The sequence below is a fragment of the Oculina patagonica genome, chromosome 14 (assembly GCF_052425735.1).
Source record: "Oculina patagonica isolate OP01 chromosome 14, crgOcupat, whole genome shotgun sequence".
NCBI classification, from domain to species: domain Eukaryota; kingdom Metazoa; phylum Cnidaria; class Anthozoa; order Scleractinia; family Oculinidae; genus Oculina; species Oculina patagonica.
The window spans coordinates 11,809,675-11,825,579 of NC_135771.1; the positions used below are offsets into that span (position 1 = coordinate 11,809,675).

Sequence of the window (15,905 nt, forward strand, 5' to 3'; positions counted from 1 at the left end):
TGTGCTTACATGCAGTAAATTAAGGCGATTTTGATGCGTAGTAATTTTTATAGCAACCTGCGCTATTCAAAAGGCAAAACAACAACGTCCAACAACAGAACTTCAGGTTTAACTCTAACCATATACACAACAAAGATATTTGAACAGGCCAAATAGTGACTAATATTCAATGCATGGGTCCAGGGATGGAATACATCCCGTCCTGGCGCTTTCCACTGCCTCTTTTATTCCCGCGGCTTTGAGTGAGAAGTAGATGACGTGTAAACATGACTTTGCCGGTAAATTAAGGTGTCTTAAAATAACAATGCTGTAAAATAGTGTGATTTTAATTAACAATAACGTAAATTAAGGCACATGAAATTAACGCGAATTTTTGAAATTCGCGTTAATTACATGTATCGTTAACTTTCTATATTAAGGTAACCGCAAGCAAACCGAAGTGCATGAAACTAACCGCAAGCAAACCAGAGTGGAACTAACCGCAAGCAAACCAGAGTGGAACTAACCGCAGGCAAACCGAAGTGGAACTAACCGCAAGCAAACCGAAGTGCATGGAACTAACCGCAAGCAAACCAGAGTGGAGCTAACCGCAAGCAAACCGGAGTGGAACTAACCGCAAGCAAACTGAAGTGGAACTAACCGCGAACTACACCCTACAAAAATTTAGTTAGACTCCGCATGCGCATTCACAGCAGTACTTTTGCCTTTTTTTGTTATTCCTGATAGTATAATAACTGAGTGTGAGAAAATTATTCTTTCTACTTTCGCTCCCAGTACTAGCGTTTGATCGTGCGGTCCGCGTAGCCATTTTCGGTGGCTACGCGGAACAGCTTCCGTTGCGGGGTATTCTGCAGTTTAGCCTACTGGGAATGCATCCACAGTGTTCTACAAAATAGTTTACCTCCTTCTGCTTCTTGTAGATGTTGAAATATGTCTCAGAGCGACGAAAATGCAACGAACTGTATTCCACTAGCAAAGTCTTCTCCGCCACTTTGTTGGTAGCCGTTGTAACCTCTCCTGTGAGTCCCAGGCTGCCTCGAAAACCAGTAGAGGGCGTGAAAATTAATTTTGATTTGGGGTACAGAACAGCAACACTTTTTATAAAATACCAGTTTAAAATGCTTTGGAGACCTGTTTTACTAGTTGGACAATCATACATGGTCTGATCAACTCGAGGAAAATGGTTGGCATCCCAGCTACATTTCTCTTCATACGGGAAATTGTTTCATCACTTCCTGACCCTCGTGGAAAGCTATGTTGAGATACATTTTTGCAAATTGAAACCGCCGAGCATTTTGCGTGCTGAATTGTTCCTCATTGCCTGCCATGATTTAATTGAATGCTAGTCTATCGCAGGATTATTAAATTATTAAAAGTTCAATTAATCAAAGCAATCAATCTTTATTTGTTCCTAGATTATTGTTATTTACAAAGGTGTTCTATATTAATTTCTCTTATAGAGCAGGAGCTCTCAACAGAAGCTTCGGAGCGTTACGGGGAGAATGCCTATTTTTAATATAAGCTAACATATATGGCTGTACATAAAGTCAAGAACAAGTGATTATTCATATACATTTCAACTAAGTAATGCCTAACAGTTATTTTCATTAAAAGAGATAGAGTCTCCATATCTTGATATTTAGTTTTTTCTTTTTACAAGTACTGGCAGTATTCTCGCACATTAATTCAATGGTCGAAGGTTGTGGTCCAGAAAAGCAAACCATGGACTATATGAGTAACCTGCTCGCAGGAATTATCTGTGTTTGGTTTAAAATTACTTATTCGGAGTTGTTAACGATAAAGCACATTACAGGTCGAGCGATTCCTAAGACAACTAAACCTCTTAAAACAATAGCTGCTATTTTTTAATTTCAGAGTAGTTGTGAAGATAAGATTTACTGACAAAAACCCCTCTTTTGTTTTTGATCTTTGGATCCGATCAAACTTTGATCAACAATGATCTGCAATGTTGTGTTTGCTCTGCAACTAATTCCTTTTTATCCGTAGTATCCTCACAATGAGGTGTATTAAAGAAAGAAACCGTATTATTAAAATTAATTTAAATGTTAATTTTGATGTATTTTTTAATTATTTATTTACTATGTACATTTTTAATTTTCAAAAACATGATTCCTTTCGCTAAGTTGACTCCACGAGCTTAGGTATTTAAAATCCTTGAAAATGTCTACGCTACTGACTAATTGTGCCACGGATTTTAACCAAATGTCGACGCGAAATTGAGAAAAATATAAAAATAACAACTTAAAACATTGACATTTCAATAGCACAGCAAATACAAAACAAGGTACGAACGAACAAACATTGAAGAAGATTAAAACAGATTGCGATATGGGTTTGGTAAAACTGAGAGGCTGAAAGGTTTTTAAAGTTAATCCCGTATGTTTGAAACATTCAATTTTACTCAGCCCGGACAACATATACATCTGCTTGTAATAAAGCTATGGTTTTGTCATTTAGATCCATAAAAGTTCCTCGCTAACGTTAAGTTTCATGGCGAGCATAGCTAAATACTAAATAAAAAGACAAAACTTAGTGCTGACACAGTCCCTTAGCAATTTAATGCCAAAAAAGTTGTTTCATGGCTGTGCGAATCTCACGAACTCGCCAGCAATACAACACAGGATTAAGAGAAGAATTGAGTAAGACTATCGTAGTAATTACGTGGCGAACATTTACTAAAATGTTTAATCCTGCAAAAAAACCTTGCAGGGCAATCGTATAAGGTAGATAACAACACAACAGTAAAATATACACCAGAAATGTGTTTAGAGCAGATCTCTTGAATCCCTGCATGCTGAAAATGCTTCTATTGTGCAGATTGCCTTGGGGTTGATTTCGAATCTGTGTTAGATGTCGTCGAACGATGAGGTAGATTTTTACATAAACAACGGAGTTTAAAACAAGCAATGTGAAAATTAAAGGAGATAATGCATTGTACGTTAGGCCTGAAGTCCACAACCTAAGGGTTGATAAAATACCTGGGATAACCCAGGTAAAAATTATCACCCATATTACACGAAATGGTGTCACCAGAACTTTGTACCTCAAATGCAGTTCAAGTGCAAGCAAGCGGTCGACTCCAATAGCTGTTATGGTAAAGAATGATGCGCCACAGAGAAATGAAATCAAAGTGTTGAAGACCACCCAAAGCCTTAACGACAAATTTGAAGAGTTATATATTCGCACGAGCAACGCTGCTATAAACAACGGATGGCCAACCAAGCCAACAGCAAGATCCGACACAGCAAGGTTTGCCAGCAAGATATTCCCCGCCGACTGTAACGAGGATGTCTTCCAGATTGTTATTAAAATCAAAACGTTCCCAATCAGTGCCGTGAAGCTGAGAAAAAGATTTGCTATACAGAGTGCAATCGTGTAGACTAGTTCTTCTTCAACATTTCCGTAGCCCTTGCCAGAGCTATTTTTACCTAGGTAGTGTTGTAAACTTGAATCCTGAGGAGTGATGTTGGCTGTCATGGCTTCGATTCCACGCACTCTTCTCTTCTCAAGCTAGCTGAAAATAGAGAAGAATCTCCAATACAGTATTTGTTCAAATTTTCTTAATTGTGTAGAAAAGCAATAATCGGCAACGGTTAAAACAAACTCTGATAATGGACAATAGCCGCCGCTCCTTGTATTCCGTAGCCAGAGCAATCCTGTTTCAAATTACTGCCAGCGAATTCGAGTAATTATAACAAAATGTTGGTGCTCCAAGATAGCATCTGACTTGAGATTCGTTAGATGCATCTGCCATTGCCACTTGCCGCCGGCGTTTTAATCACTGTCAACTGTCAAACTGAGTTCCTTATTCAATCCTTCGTTAGATTTATGGAGCCTTTTCAAAATCAGTTCAATTCGAACCCAATTAAATTTTAAAACGGCGAAATCGCCTTTAATCATAAAGGTGTTTGTATAGGCCTTTTGCACCTGTTCTTAGACAAAAGCCTGTGAATTGCAGTAGCCTGTATAAGACCTTTATTCAAAAATGATTGTCATTCATTCATTTCTTTTATTTGGTAAAGTTTCTTAAAATAGCAATGGCGACACTTGAATATATATGGAATAATATGCTTCTCTAAGAAGTTTCAGTGTTTCTGGCTAAAAGGCTGCATATTTGTGACCCATTGAAATTTTAGAAATTGTATGGCCAGCCTAGCCTCGTTTTTATTTTTGCCATTTCAAATGTCCCTGTAACTTGCCATTAGATAAAAGTATTGGCCTTTAAACGCTATACACTGATTTACTTTGATTTGATCTTTAAGTTAAAGTAATTTAGATTGGGTAACAAATGATTCTTCTGGGAGTCAAACATTAAAGGCAGCCATATTTACATTGAGTAGTATACGATTATTTCACAACTCGTCTAAAAAAAAGTCCTTCTCTTTGACTTCGGCCTACATACGAGGTAAACGTGACGCTATTACAAGCCACGATCTGTATTAAGTTAACATTGTTGTGTTTCACTTTGTATAAACGATAACGGACCTTTTAAGGGCTTATCATTCTCGGCTAAAAAAGCTTAAAAATCACAAACGAAAATGACATATCAAATGACAATAGCAAGAAAAAAATGGCAAGGAACAACACAGCTTGAGAGGTGGCTGGTGGCTGCATTTGAAGGCTAGAGGTAGCAGGAGTCGAACAAGAAAATAATATGTGAATAATAACAGAAGCATACTCGCAATTATTTTCCCCCCTTGGCAACGTTCATTTTTTATAATATGATTTCATTTGATGTTATTATATTTTTATTTTTTCAAATGTCTTGTATACCTTCTGCGTTGATCTCAGCACGCAATCAGGCACCAATGATACTCAATTTCACTGTAATAATAATTAAAAGAAAAACTAAAAAAACAGTAGACTCACTAGCAACCGAACGTTTAACCAGTATTCTGGAAGGTCATGGGTTCGACTCCCGTTGGGGGAACTCGGAAAATCTTTTTTCCGAGTAGTCAACTTGAGAACGCTTCTTCATTTACTTTCACTTTATCCAAGTTGCCATTTATCCTCAAGTTAATGGGATCCCAAATCACCACTGAAATCAGTGGGTATAAGAAAATGAGAAATGTGTGCTGGTGCTAGAGGAAGATGTTGGAAGCATAAACTGTGCACAAACGTCGAACGAGACCAACAAACTGGAATGCAGTCACGTCTACCACAAGGTAGTACACGCAAAAAATATTGAAAATAATAAAAAAAATAAAAATAAAAATCATTAAAAATAAAAAACAAATAAAATAAAAAAACAAGATAGATGATAAAAAAAGAAAAAAAAATGTGTGTATCTGTTCTACTTGGATTATTAACTTTGTTTCCTTTTTTTAGAGGGATTTCACTTAATTTTCACTTAAAATCTTAATTTAGGATTAATAAAACTACCTGCAAAAGTGTAAGAAAATACAAGGATTTTAATCAATATATTCATTGACACAGATTGTTTCCTGTAAGTTAACTTTAAAACTTTATGTGTTTGTTTTCTCTGATCACAATAAAATGGTTTCCTGGGGTAATATGTGGTTTGGGAGGGTGGCAAAACATGGGGTAATGTCGGCTTACTGTACCTGGTTACTGCAAATTAACTCATTTGGCGCTATACGTAGTTTTGGGAGTGGAGTGGGAAGGTCATGGAAATTTGTGGTATATCTTTTTTTCTTTTTCAGTTGCCGTATATACCCTCTACGTTGCAGATCTGAGCATGCGATCAAGCATCCAGGGTACTCAATTTCATATAAATTGAAATTCATTACAAATGGTTTAATTTTATTTTATTTTTTCTCGACGATCTCAGTTTGCATTACTTTTAGTACAAAAGATGAATTTATTTTGATTATTTAATAATTCTAACACTTTAATTCTAAAATTGAGACTAACATTCAGTTGTTACTTTACCTGCAATGTTGCTATTTATAGCCCTTACCATTGACACTACATTTGTTACTGTAGATCGCTTAATAAGTTGGCTTTAAAATAACCTGCAAAATGCGTTTTTTTCTTTTGAAGCAGTTGAAAAGGCAGAAACAGACGCTATATATGAAATCAAATTCCATAAAAGAAGGCTTGCTGGCCACACTCCTTAAAACACGGAAGTTTAATAATAAATAAATAAATCACTTTATTTTAGTGCCGTGCTAATTGAGGACACGGTAAATAAATAGACAATTATTATAAATCGAACATAAACTGTTAAAAACCCCAACTGCAAGGAGTCTGATTAGTTGACTATTTACAAAGCGTGGAGGAGTTGAGTTCGGGACCACCGAACACATCACCAATATGCACGCACCATTCACCCCCCATCCACACTCCTGCCTTCCCCAAACAACCACCGGAAAAATAAAATTGAAAAAGCCCTTATTTTTGCGTCGGTTCGCTCGGTGCAGAAAGACATGGTCGCCCACTGAGAGAGAAGGCGATTGTTTTATTCCTGTAACTAATTAATTTACTTAATACAAGCGGGTGGTGACTATGAACTTTCATCTCCAACCAGCGGATGGACATAACACCCCAGTGGCTTTTACTTTCGCGAGTGCGTTTTATGCATTTTTTGTGAAAAAAAAAAACACACTCGCCAAATGGAAAGGTTAAACTTCCGTGGAAGAGATATTTGCCTAGTCTTTGGGAGAATAAATTTTACAATGTGTTACAGTTGTTTGCGGGAACTGCAAAATAACCGAAACAGTAGCAGTGGGAGAGCGAAAGTATTGATAACAATCATGGCCAAAGAACAGGTGCAAATTTCCCAGGAAAAAAAGAAAATCTGTGAAATGCGAAGAGACATACCAAAAAATAAATATATCTTTACTTAATAAAAAAGAACAACATTAAAGCTTTTAGTTTTCGTGAAACGAAAGAGGATTAATCTTTGGGCAAAACGAGAGGCATTAGAATCGAAAAAAAAGCGCACTAAAACAAACGTCTATATAATTAAATTATTACAGTTGTGTTATTTACAATACAACTGAGTTAAAACATGTTTTGCTGCATTACGTATTTCACGAACTCGCCAGCAGTACAATAAAGGGTTTATAGTGGAGTTGAGAAAAACTACGGTCGAGGTAAAATCCACAACAGTGGGAAACCACCATCTTTCCTCGAGAAATGTCACAATCATAAAGGCAACGTGCGGAGCGTAGCACAAGAAGAAAATGCAATAAACATAAAAAGTATTCCAAATAGATTTTTTCAATCGAGACATCATTCTGTGTTGTTTTCCATTTTCTTGTATTTCTTGGCTGTGAATTAGTGCTTGATGTCTTCGAACTATACGGAAAATGCGCAAGTAAGCGGCGAACGATCCCACAAGGCAGCAAAAAGTAGTAAAAGCCACCGTCGGGTAAAAAGCCTTCGTGTACCATAATCGCAGGCTGGAAATACATCCATGGACCGTCCAGATAGCGGCTACAGCCAGGCCAGCTCTTGAATGTGTCACTGCAATGTGATATCTTAGGTGCAGCTTAAGAGCGAGGAAGCGATCAGCTGTTATGGCAGTGACTGTGAGAAAGGAAACTCCGCATAGGTACCAAACGGTAAATGGATAAACGGACAAAATTGCTTCTTCGAACGCTTGCCATCCTGCAAGACTTGCAAGTTTTAGAGATATGAACAAAGGTTGAACTATTAAGCCAACAGCAAAATCTGTTAAAGCAAGGCTGGCTAGCAAGAGGTGTTCGGGAAGGTGAAGCGAAGGCGTCTTCCAAATGGCTGTCAATACAGCAGCGTTTCCAAATAGTGATGCTAGACACATTGGAACGTTAACTGCACAAATAAAGTAACCGATCGATGATTCTGTTGCAGTCGCTTTATTGGAATCGTTGAATTCCTTGTTGTCTTCACTGTGATTCATTTTCTTTCCGAGTCTATGTGACTGATGCGGTAAGATTGCGCAATTAATCGACGCTCAGCTATGTTACAAGGAGAGAAATCGATTCCAGAGTGGAATAAAAAAATTTTCCTTGCTTCTTTGCTAGCTAAGATGATACTTCTAAAAAGAACTGAATTGTCGTTTCAGATTGAAATATGACTACCAAGTTTGTTTGTAAGCTTTTCTCTCGTGACTGAAGTCAGGTCAGTTTCGTCTTGCTCAGGAACTGCAAAAGTTTAGATGTTCTGACAATGAAATTCATCTCATGCAGGGATGTTTACATTTCACCATGTGGGAAAAGCTAGTTTATAACAATCAATTTGTGATTGGTAGACACCACAAAGAACCATGTTATTAAAAGTAAATATTTCAATAGAGAGAAATCAAAAGAAAAATACAGCTTCTATGTTATTAAAAGTAAATATTTCAATACGAAGAATCTCACCAGGAGAATACAAATTTTATTATGTTTCTATTGTTTCATTTGGTTTTGTTTGCTGAGAGAAACTAACAATTCAGGGTGCATGGTGTGGAATTATGATTACACATCAGTTTTAAATATTTACGTTTTCAACCATATTGACATTAGTAGGTATATATTTCCTTTATTATTTTTAGTACGTTATATATATATATATACCACAAGGAACTTTTTCACTGTTTTTGGCACCAGAAAGAACCTGAAAAAAATTACAGCAAAATGTATGCTTCGGTTTAAAGTTTTGATAATTCTTCTTATTTCGACAGTGAATATATATACATATATTCCAAATGTATTATTTGTCCTTTGTCTTGGAGAATAGTTCCAGTATATGTTTCCTAAAACAATATTTTTAAGCTTCATGCAAGCTGGATGAAAATAATAAGAGCTATCAGAATATTTTCAAATACGGTTTATGCAATTTTTCGCGACCAAGATAAGTATAGCTGGAATGTTTATAATTTTAAGTTTGAAAAATTGACCGAATTTTGGATCGTCAAAATTTCAAGATTTCTAAGGCAGACTTGATTGCGAATTGTCAAAATTTATGGACATGTTTTTAAAAAAGTTAAATGAATTTTGTTTATTTCTTTTTCTTTTTCTTTTTATTTCTTTTATTTCTTTTCTTTTTTTACCTCAATTGACAAAAATGCGAATTTTCTGAATAAAATAAATAATTACTTTCTTTTTACAAATTTCATTATTTGGCGAATATCTTGTTTTCGAATCACTTCTGACCAAACGGGAATATGAGGAAATTGAACTTATTATATGACTGCCTACCAAGGTTGATTAGCCGTTGCTTATACAATTGTATATTGCCAAATTTTATTGTCAGTAAAAAAACCATTACAGTTACCTTATCTTTATTTGCTTCCATAAAAATAGATTGCAGAATTTAAACAAGGTTCACTTTGTTTACTTTGAAAAATTAATGAACTATCCAAACCATACCACGTTTGAGATAATAATTCAGTTCATTTATTCCGAATGAGGAGTGGGGTGAAGACTAATTCCGAAACAGGGGGTGGGGTGGAGATTAATCTTTAGGATAGAAGTTATACAGGTCGCTGGATGGGTATTTTTCACATTTTTATCCGGAAAAAGAGGATCACAAATCGTTCCAATTTGATTCGAATTGGAAACAGGTTATAAACTGTTTTGCAATTCGAACGGAGATATATCTGTTGTTATTATTCAACACATGCGCGCGCTGCCCATATATGGTCAAAATGTTAACGATATCTGTCATCCGTACATAACAGATATCCTGCCATATACGTAGGTTGCGAAGATTCGTCCGAAATCTTGTAAAGCGTTGCATAATTACAGTTTTTCTTTCTGCAAAATGTGTTTCGTTGACAATTTGTTGAATAATAAAACAATTATCCTGCTCAATCTTGCGGAATATCGTCTGATTTTAGCCAACTCGGCCTACGGCCTCGTCGGCTAAGTATCAGGCGATATTCCGCGCGATTTCGCAGGATAATTGTTAATTATCTGTTATGTGGTAAAGGTTTTTAATACCTTGAAACAGAATATAGCAGCCGATCAGATGTACATTTTCTGAAGTTTCAATCTTGAATACGTTTTAGACCAAGGTAACACTATATTACAATTAATCTGGGCTAGATTTAGAGATATTGGTATATAGGAAATTATGTTTCTTAGTGGTACCCTTAACTCCCAGAAATTAATCATGCTACAATTAGCCCAACGTAAAAAAGATAAGCCTCGAGCCAAGCGGCGGTTACTACCGGAGCCTATCCCGGTTTCGTAAGCATTAAGCAGCTAAGAATATTTCTACTCCACCCTGGATGGGATGCTAGTCCATCGCAAAGTTACACCCCAACATTATTTTGCCAGTACCATTAATACACCTGGGTGGAGAGAGGCACTGTACATGTGAGAGTAAAGTGTATTAAACAAGACCACAACACAGTGGCCCCGGCCAGGGCTCCAAACTGGACAGTTCGATCCGGAGTCAGGCGCGCTAACCATTAGGCCACCGCGCCTCCAAACGAACTTGTCCATAAATACATGCTTCTTTCAGTTCGGGGCTTTTCGGAATCTGATAAGAAAACTTATAAAGAAAAACGTTACTAAAAAAAGTTACTCAAATTATGGAAAAGTAAATCCTGTTGTAAAATATCAAGTTAGAATAATTGAAGGTAACATGAAATGGTCAGCCGGTTGCACTGACATATTATGTCCTAAGTGGACAATTTTTGGCGACGAGTTTCATTCTTTTCACAACTCTAAAGACGACTATGCGCACAATAGATTTCAAGTGCAAAGAAATAAGTGGGGTCGACTTATTTATTTCAAGTGCAAATTAAAAATTCATATGCAATATCACCAGCATGTAATTTACCGTTTAATTTCCTACTCTGCAATATATTTGTCCTAATAAAATTAAAATTTTAAACCACTGTCTCAAACGCTGGAACTTTCCAGGCGAAATTTTGCACATTAACACGAAATCTTAACTTTTCACAAAAGTCACTTCAAAGCCATTAGCGTCGGAAGGTAGCCTAATGTAAAATAAAAACATGCTTTCAATGAATTTAGGGTGACTTAAATGCTAGCAGACATTACCACATTAAATGTCATACAAAGTCCTTGAGTTTAATGTTGCTTTCAGGGTCCTTAGCTTTACACATTCAATTCGCAGTTTCTTCCTTTGGTTTTATTTTGTAACTTTTCCCTTGCGTGAGTGAAGTTTTCGAATAACAGATTTCGTATTTTTCGTAATATACTACTTATTTCTTTCACTTTTTTTTTCTTGGGGGAAAGACGAAGATATCAGCGATTTTGTTTCTCACTTCCCGATCAAAACAATTTAAATTTGTAAAAGCCAAATCCTAGTTTTGTAAATGGAAAATTGTATTTAAAGTTGCTGCGAAACAAAATAGTCATAATAACACAAATTGTGTAAATTATTTAAAATACGGCACCGGTTGAGGTTCTGAAAATTTAGATTTACCCGTAGGACCATGCCCTCCCCCCACCCCCTCTTCTTTTTAATGTACCGAACAACATTACATCACTGAATATTTGGTTGCAAATACAGTCGACCCCACTAAAAAGTAGAACACTATCGATACATAAACATTAATTGACAAGTAATGAGAATATAGCAAATCATCAACTGCTGGACACAGCCTTAAAAATGCTCCGAGCTAAAATTCGTATAACATACATTTCACGTAATCTTATTCAACGTAGTCTTGGTTATTCTATTCTATTTGGTGATTCTCAAACTATAGTGCTCTACATTTGACAAGTAAGCCAGTTCAGAAACACAATCAGAGAGCGTAGAGAGAAATAAAACTAGGAATAACTAAATTTCATTTTTGCGACATCATTTTTTAAAATTAAAATTTCAAATGTTTGTTGTTAGTCAAGGCTTGAAAACTTGAGATTTCAGTTAAAAGTTGGTCCAAATTTTATGCAGGCAATAATTTATCATCATCATCATCATCATCATCATCATCATTTTATTTGCCACTTTAGAATTAACATACAAAATAACTTAAAAAGATAGGGCGAGGAGACCTCCAAGAAACCACAAGGCTTATGGGGGAGGCCACCTCGGGATCTAGGCAATCCATTTCGATTCTCGCTATTGAAAGTCATCTAATGGGCACTTGTAATTTGAGAATACTGTATCCGCTCTCGTGTTCCACGAATCAAGACTATTGTTTTTTGCTTAGCCATTAGTTATTTATATTTTTCAACTTCTCGGACCCATACCGTACATGGTATATATGTAGCTCATCTTAAAACAAAAAAACACTGTTGACCTGTTCCAAATCTAGTCGAGAACAGTACTCTTAATAAAAATGTTTTTTTAGTCTGCTATAAACTGAGACAACAATCGGGAATCAGCGCTTTTAGGATTGAAAAATTATAGATACTGCAGAACAGAATAATGAGCTTCCTGGATCCATAGGAAACTAAACAGTGTACAATACGTCATAAGTTGTTACAAATAACTTCAAGGGCATATTATGGATAGGAAACAAATAATATGAAACACTTATCCAAAAGAATAAACTGGGAGACTCTATAAATGGCGCCGATTAATCAGAGACACAATATTGAAATACATGTAACTGTGGTCACTACCTAACGTTAGTTCCACTAGATTATAAAAAAAGATGAACGCAAAGAGCGTTAAGTTTGTCTTGATAATAGCCTTTTTTTCGTTGACGTTAAAACCATACAGTGAAGCCTTCAGTGGCCCCTTTTGGCAGGGAAAAAGGGAACTTAACAGACAGGTAAATATTACCCTATATTTTGACATACATTAGTCTTTCAGGAATTTCTACCAACACTGATTTTATGTTTGGTTTGGTTTGACAATTCTCAATCGATTAGAAACATTTCGCCCCGTGTCGACTAGGCCACGTCGAGGAAAAATGTTTTTTATTCGGCCCTTCAGGTGGAAAACCAAAACCAAGGGTATCTAGAGCACCCGACTTTCCCATCGAATGTTAGTCCATCTTTGGTTTATTATTGGTTCTTCTGAATAGATGAAATTAACTTTGTGAAATTGCTTCGAGTTTGATTTCACATTCCGTTTGAGTTTACTATTCCACTGGACTGTTTTTCTCAAAATAAAGGGAAATGTCATTTGAAGACTAGCAGTTAACTGTTAAAGATGTATGTGGACGTGTCGATAATATACATGTAATATGACTCACTGGCTAGCTCTAAAAAAATAGGTAATACTTTTTGCTGAGCTATGGTTTATATGAAGAGTGGCTGTAAGATTTTCGAAGAAATTCTTGGAAATTTGTTCGTTAATTTACTTGCTTTTACCTTGTGGCTCGTATATAGTATATTCGATCCGTTCAACTAACAATCAATTTCAATTTTTATGCCCCGTTTCATTTAAAGTGTTATCATCGTATCGGATTTTTTAATCAACAGAAATGCTTCAGGATTTTAAAGCAGTGTAATCTTTGCACTTTGCAAATGAAAAATGCAAGGGACAGAAGATAAAATTGTGACCCATCAGCAGACGACCAGTTTTGATCAGGCTCGATTTTGTCACATTATAGAAACTGGCTAAGTTTGTAAACATTTAATTGTTATCGCAAATTTTGCTGAAACCGAATTGAATTTAACCAATTATAACCGCATGCAATTAACTAGCCTTCTAGTCAGCTTACAAAGGTCACCAAAACAACTGCAGATTTTAATTTTCAGTTAGAGACGAGGAATAAAAAATGTTCAAATAACCCTGGCCTTTTAGTGCAGATGAAAAAATTTACTTTCCATCGTTGAGTTTTGTTTTCGAATATCTACTGCAGGTGGCTTTCTAGTCTCAGTCGATCTTAGCGTTTAAGAGGGTCGTAATGATTCAATTACCATTCAGCTGTCATTCTTTTAAGCGTTCACCTCCAACGCAAAACAATCAAAGCACATCGGTTAGTTTTATAACAGAACTAAAAAAATTACTCAATAAAAGGAAATGCCCTTTCTCGCACGAAATCTTGTCTTCTCTCCCTGTAGTTGTTTATCTCAGCTTTTAGCAAATTAATTTTAAAATCGATAAATCATATCTGATAGTCATTTTTGTATAGTTTAAAGCTTAGTTAAAATGACAAATTACAAACTAATTTATAAGTTATTACTTTTCACCACACCAAATAAGGATAAAAATGAAAATAACTAAAAGAAATTTATTAGTAGGAAATGGCAATGAACCGGTTAAAAAAGAGACCATTGATAAAGTAACTGGAAGGGTTTTTAATACAACAAAACAACCAAAGCGAGTAAATTAAAGTTATCAAAAATATAAATTTAAATTAACGCCAGTCAAGCGTAAAATCGATGGAAATTCTGTTTACGGTTCGCCTATTGACAAAGTCAGCTACTCCACTAAAACCTTCATATATTATATCATGAAAATGCCCCATTAGTTCAACAACAGGTATTTATCACCCTTTTATCCACTCCACAGTGCCATGACTATCTGGAGCGACTTTGTTTGAGGGAAAAGAACATCAACTGCGACTTCGTCATTCCCAGAAGCAGTCAGCTAAAGGAAACCGCCCTTTACAGCAAGTTTGGAAGCAAGATGCATAAGGCCAAGGCTGTCAGTTCGCTCGAGACTGACCGTCCCGGAAACAGTTGGCAATTAAAAAATCGTCAATAAACGTACACTGAATGTAATGTGTGATCCTGGTTTTAGCTCGATAAGATTTGGCGTTGTAAGTCTCTTATAAATATGTAGACTACGCAAGAATAAAAACAAAAAATGCAACAAATTTCTGTTTCGTGACAATGACAGTGGAATCCCGTTGTAATACTCAATGAAAAATACCATCTTTTAATAACAAAACTATTTCAAAATTCAACCACAAACATGACTCTTTCGAATGGTTTATTTTGATTATTTAAATATGATGTCATTTCCAGTGAAGTGTAAAACATCACTGAGTTTTAATACTAGAAAACAACAGATAAATTTATTTCCAGCAAATTAAAAAAAATCGTCACTTACATGATCTTCGACCATGTAGATTACACTTTAAATTAGAAAACAATTTAATTTTACATGCACTGACCACAAAGTCAATTGAATCGACATTGAACACCATACAGATTAACGCTCTTGACTGGGAATTGGGAAACAAGTAAACAAAGAAAATAACATATAGAATTTCTACTAAAAATCAAACGTGCGATGTGTTATTACAATGGCAAATTATCTTGCTATAAAATAAAGTTCTGCACTTTTCTGTTGACACTGCACATGAATAAAAGTTTCTGCATGGTCAAGTTCACAAATTGTTTCTTTTTTTTTCGACTATGCTCATTGAATATGGGGCCAACAAGAGCTATTTTGACAGTTTTGTATGCCGACGACGTTCGTGCCGGAAACTGTGAGAATCAAAATGCAAAGGGAAATTTTCCAAAAAAAAGATCTATATTATCCCAGCCAAGAGTCCAATAGCTGCTTGGTCCTAGATGATTATGACATTTTTCCCAATAAAACTTTCAATATTCGCGACAAAATTTTGCATAATTAAAAAGTTCGCGACAAAACTTTGCATAATTTCCGAAACAGCTACTATTCTCCCGTCGTTATTTTCTCGGCATTGGTTTCTGTTTTTTATGTATTCAGCTTAATTCTGCTTTTCAAGGAGACTCTAGACTGCTGCCATTGGATTACTACTTTCTTAATTTATACTCACAGTGAATTGAATCAATACACCACTTTGCTTTGAAAGAACTTTAATGAAAGGAAAAAGCTTATGAGCGATTATCATGAATTTTTAATGTTTTCTTTCCAAAATTGATTTTTGTGTATCTTGAGCAATTAAATTATGCGCCTTTTCGAAAGGGACATGTTACAAAATCAATATTCTATCATTAACATTGCATTCGGCTTTCTCGATAGCTGCTAAGATCTAGCTCCGTGGCAAATACAGACACTTCACGCAGCTTTTGATAAGGCTTTTAACAAATGCTTGTTGCTTTGCAAAGCGATTTCCTTAATTTCAATTTTAAACCATTTAGTTG

At 35.7% G+C, this 15,905-nt stretch overlaps 1 protein-coding gene across 1 annotated transcript; it reads right to left on the bottom strand.

The window, feature by feature from the left end:
- Positions 1–1,416: 1,416 nt before the first annotated feature.
- LOC144638524 (adenosine receptor A2a-like) lies at positions 1,417–3,812 on the bottom strand. Its single transcript, XM_078497717.1, has one exon. The coding sequence runs from the start codon at positions 3,496–3,498 to the stop codon at positions 2,578–2,580; it is 921 nt and encodes a 306-aa protein (XP_078353843.1). The 5' UTR covers positions 3,499–3,812; the 3' UTR covers positions 1,417–2,577.
- Positions 3,813–15,905: the final 12,093 nt, after the last annotated feature.

Coding starts and splice junctions, on each gene's coding strand:
- LOC144638524 (XM_078497717.1), bottom strand. CDS start 3,498: ATGACAGCCAACATCACTCCTCAGGATTCAAGTTTACAACACTACCTA.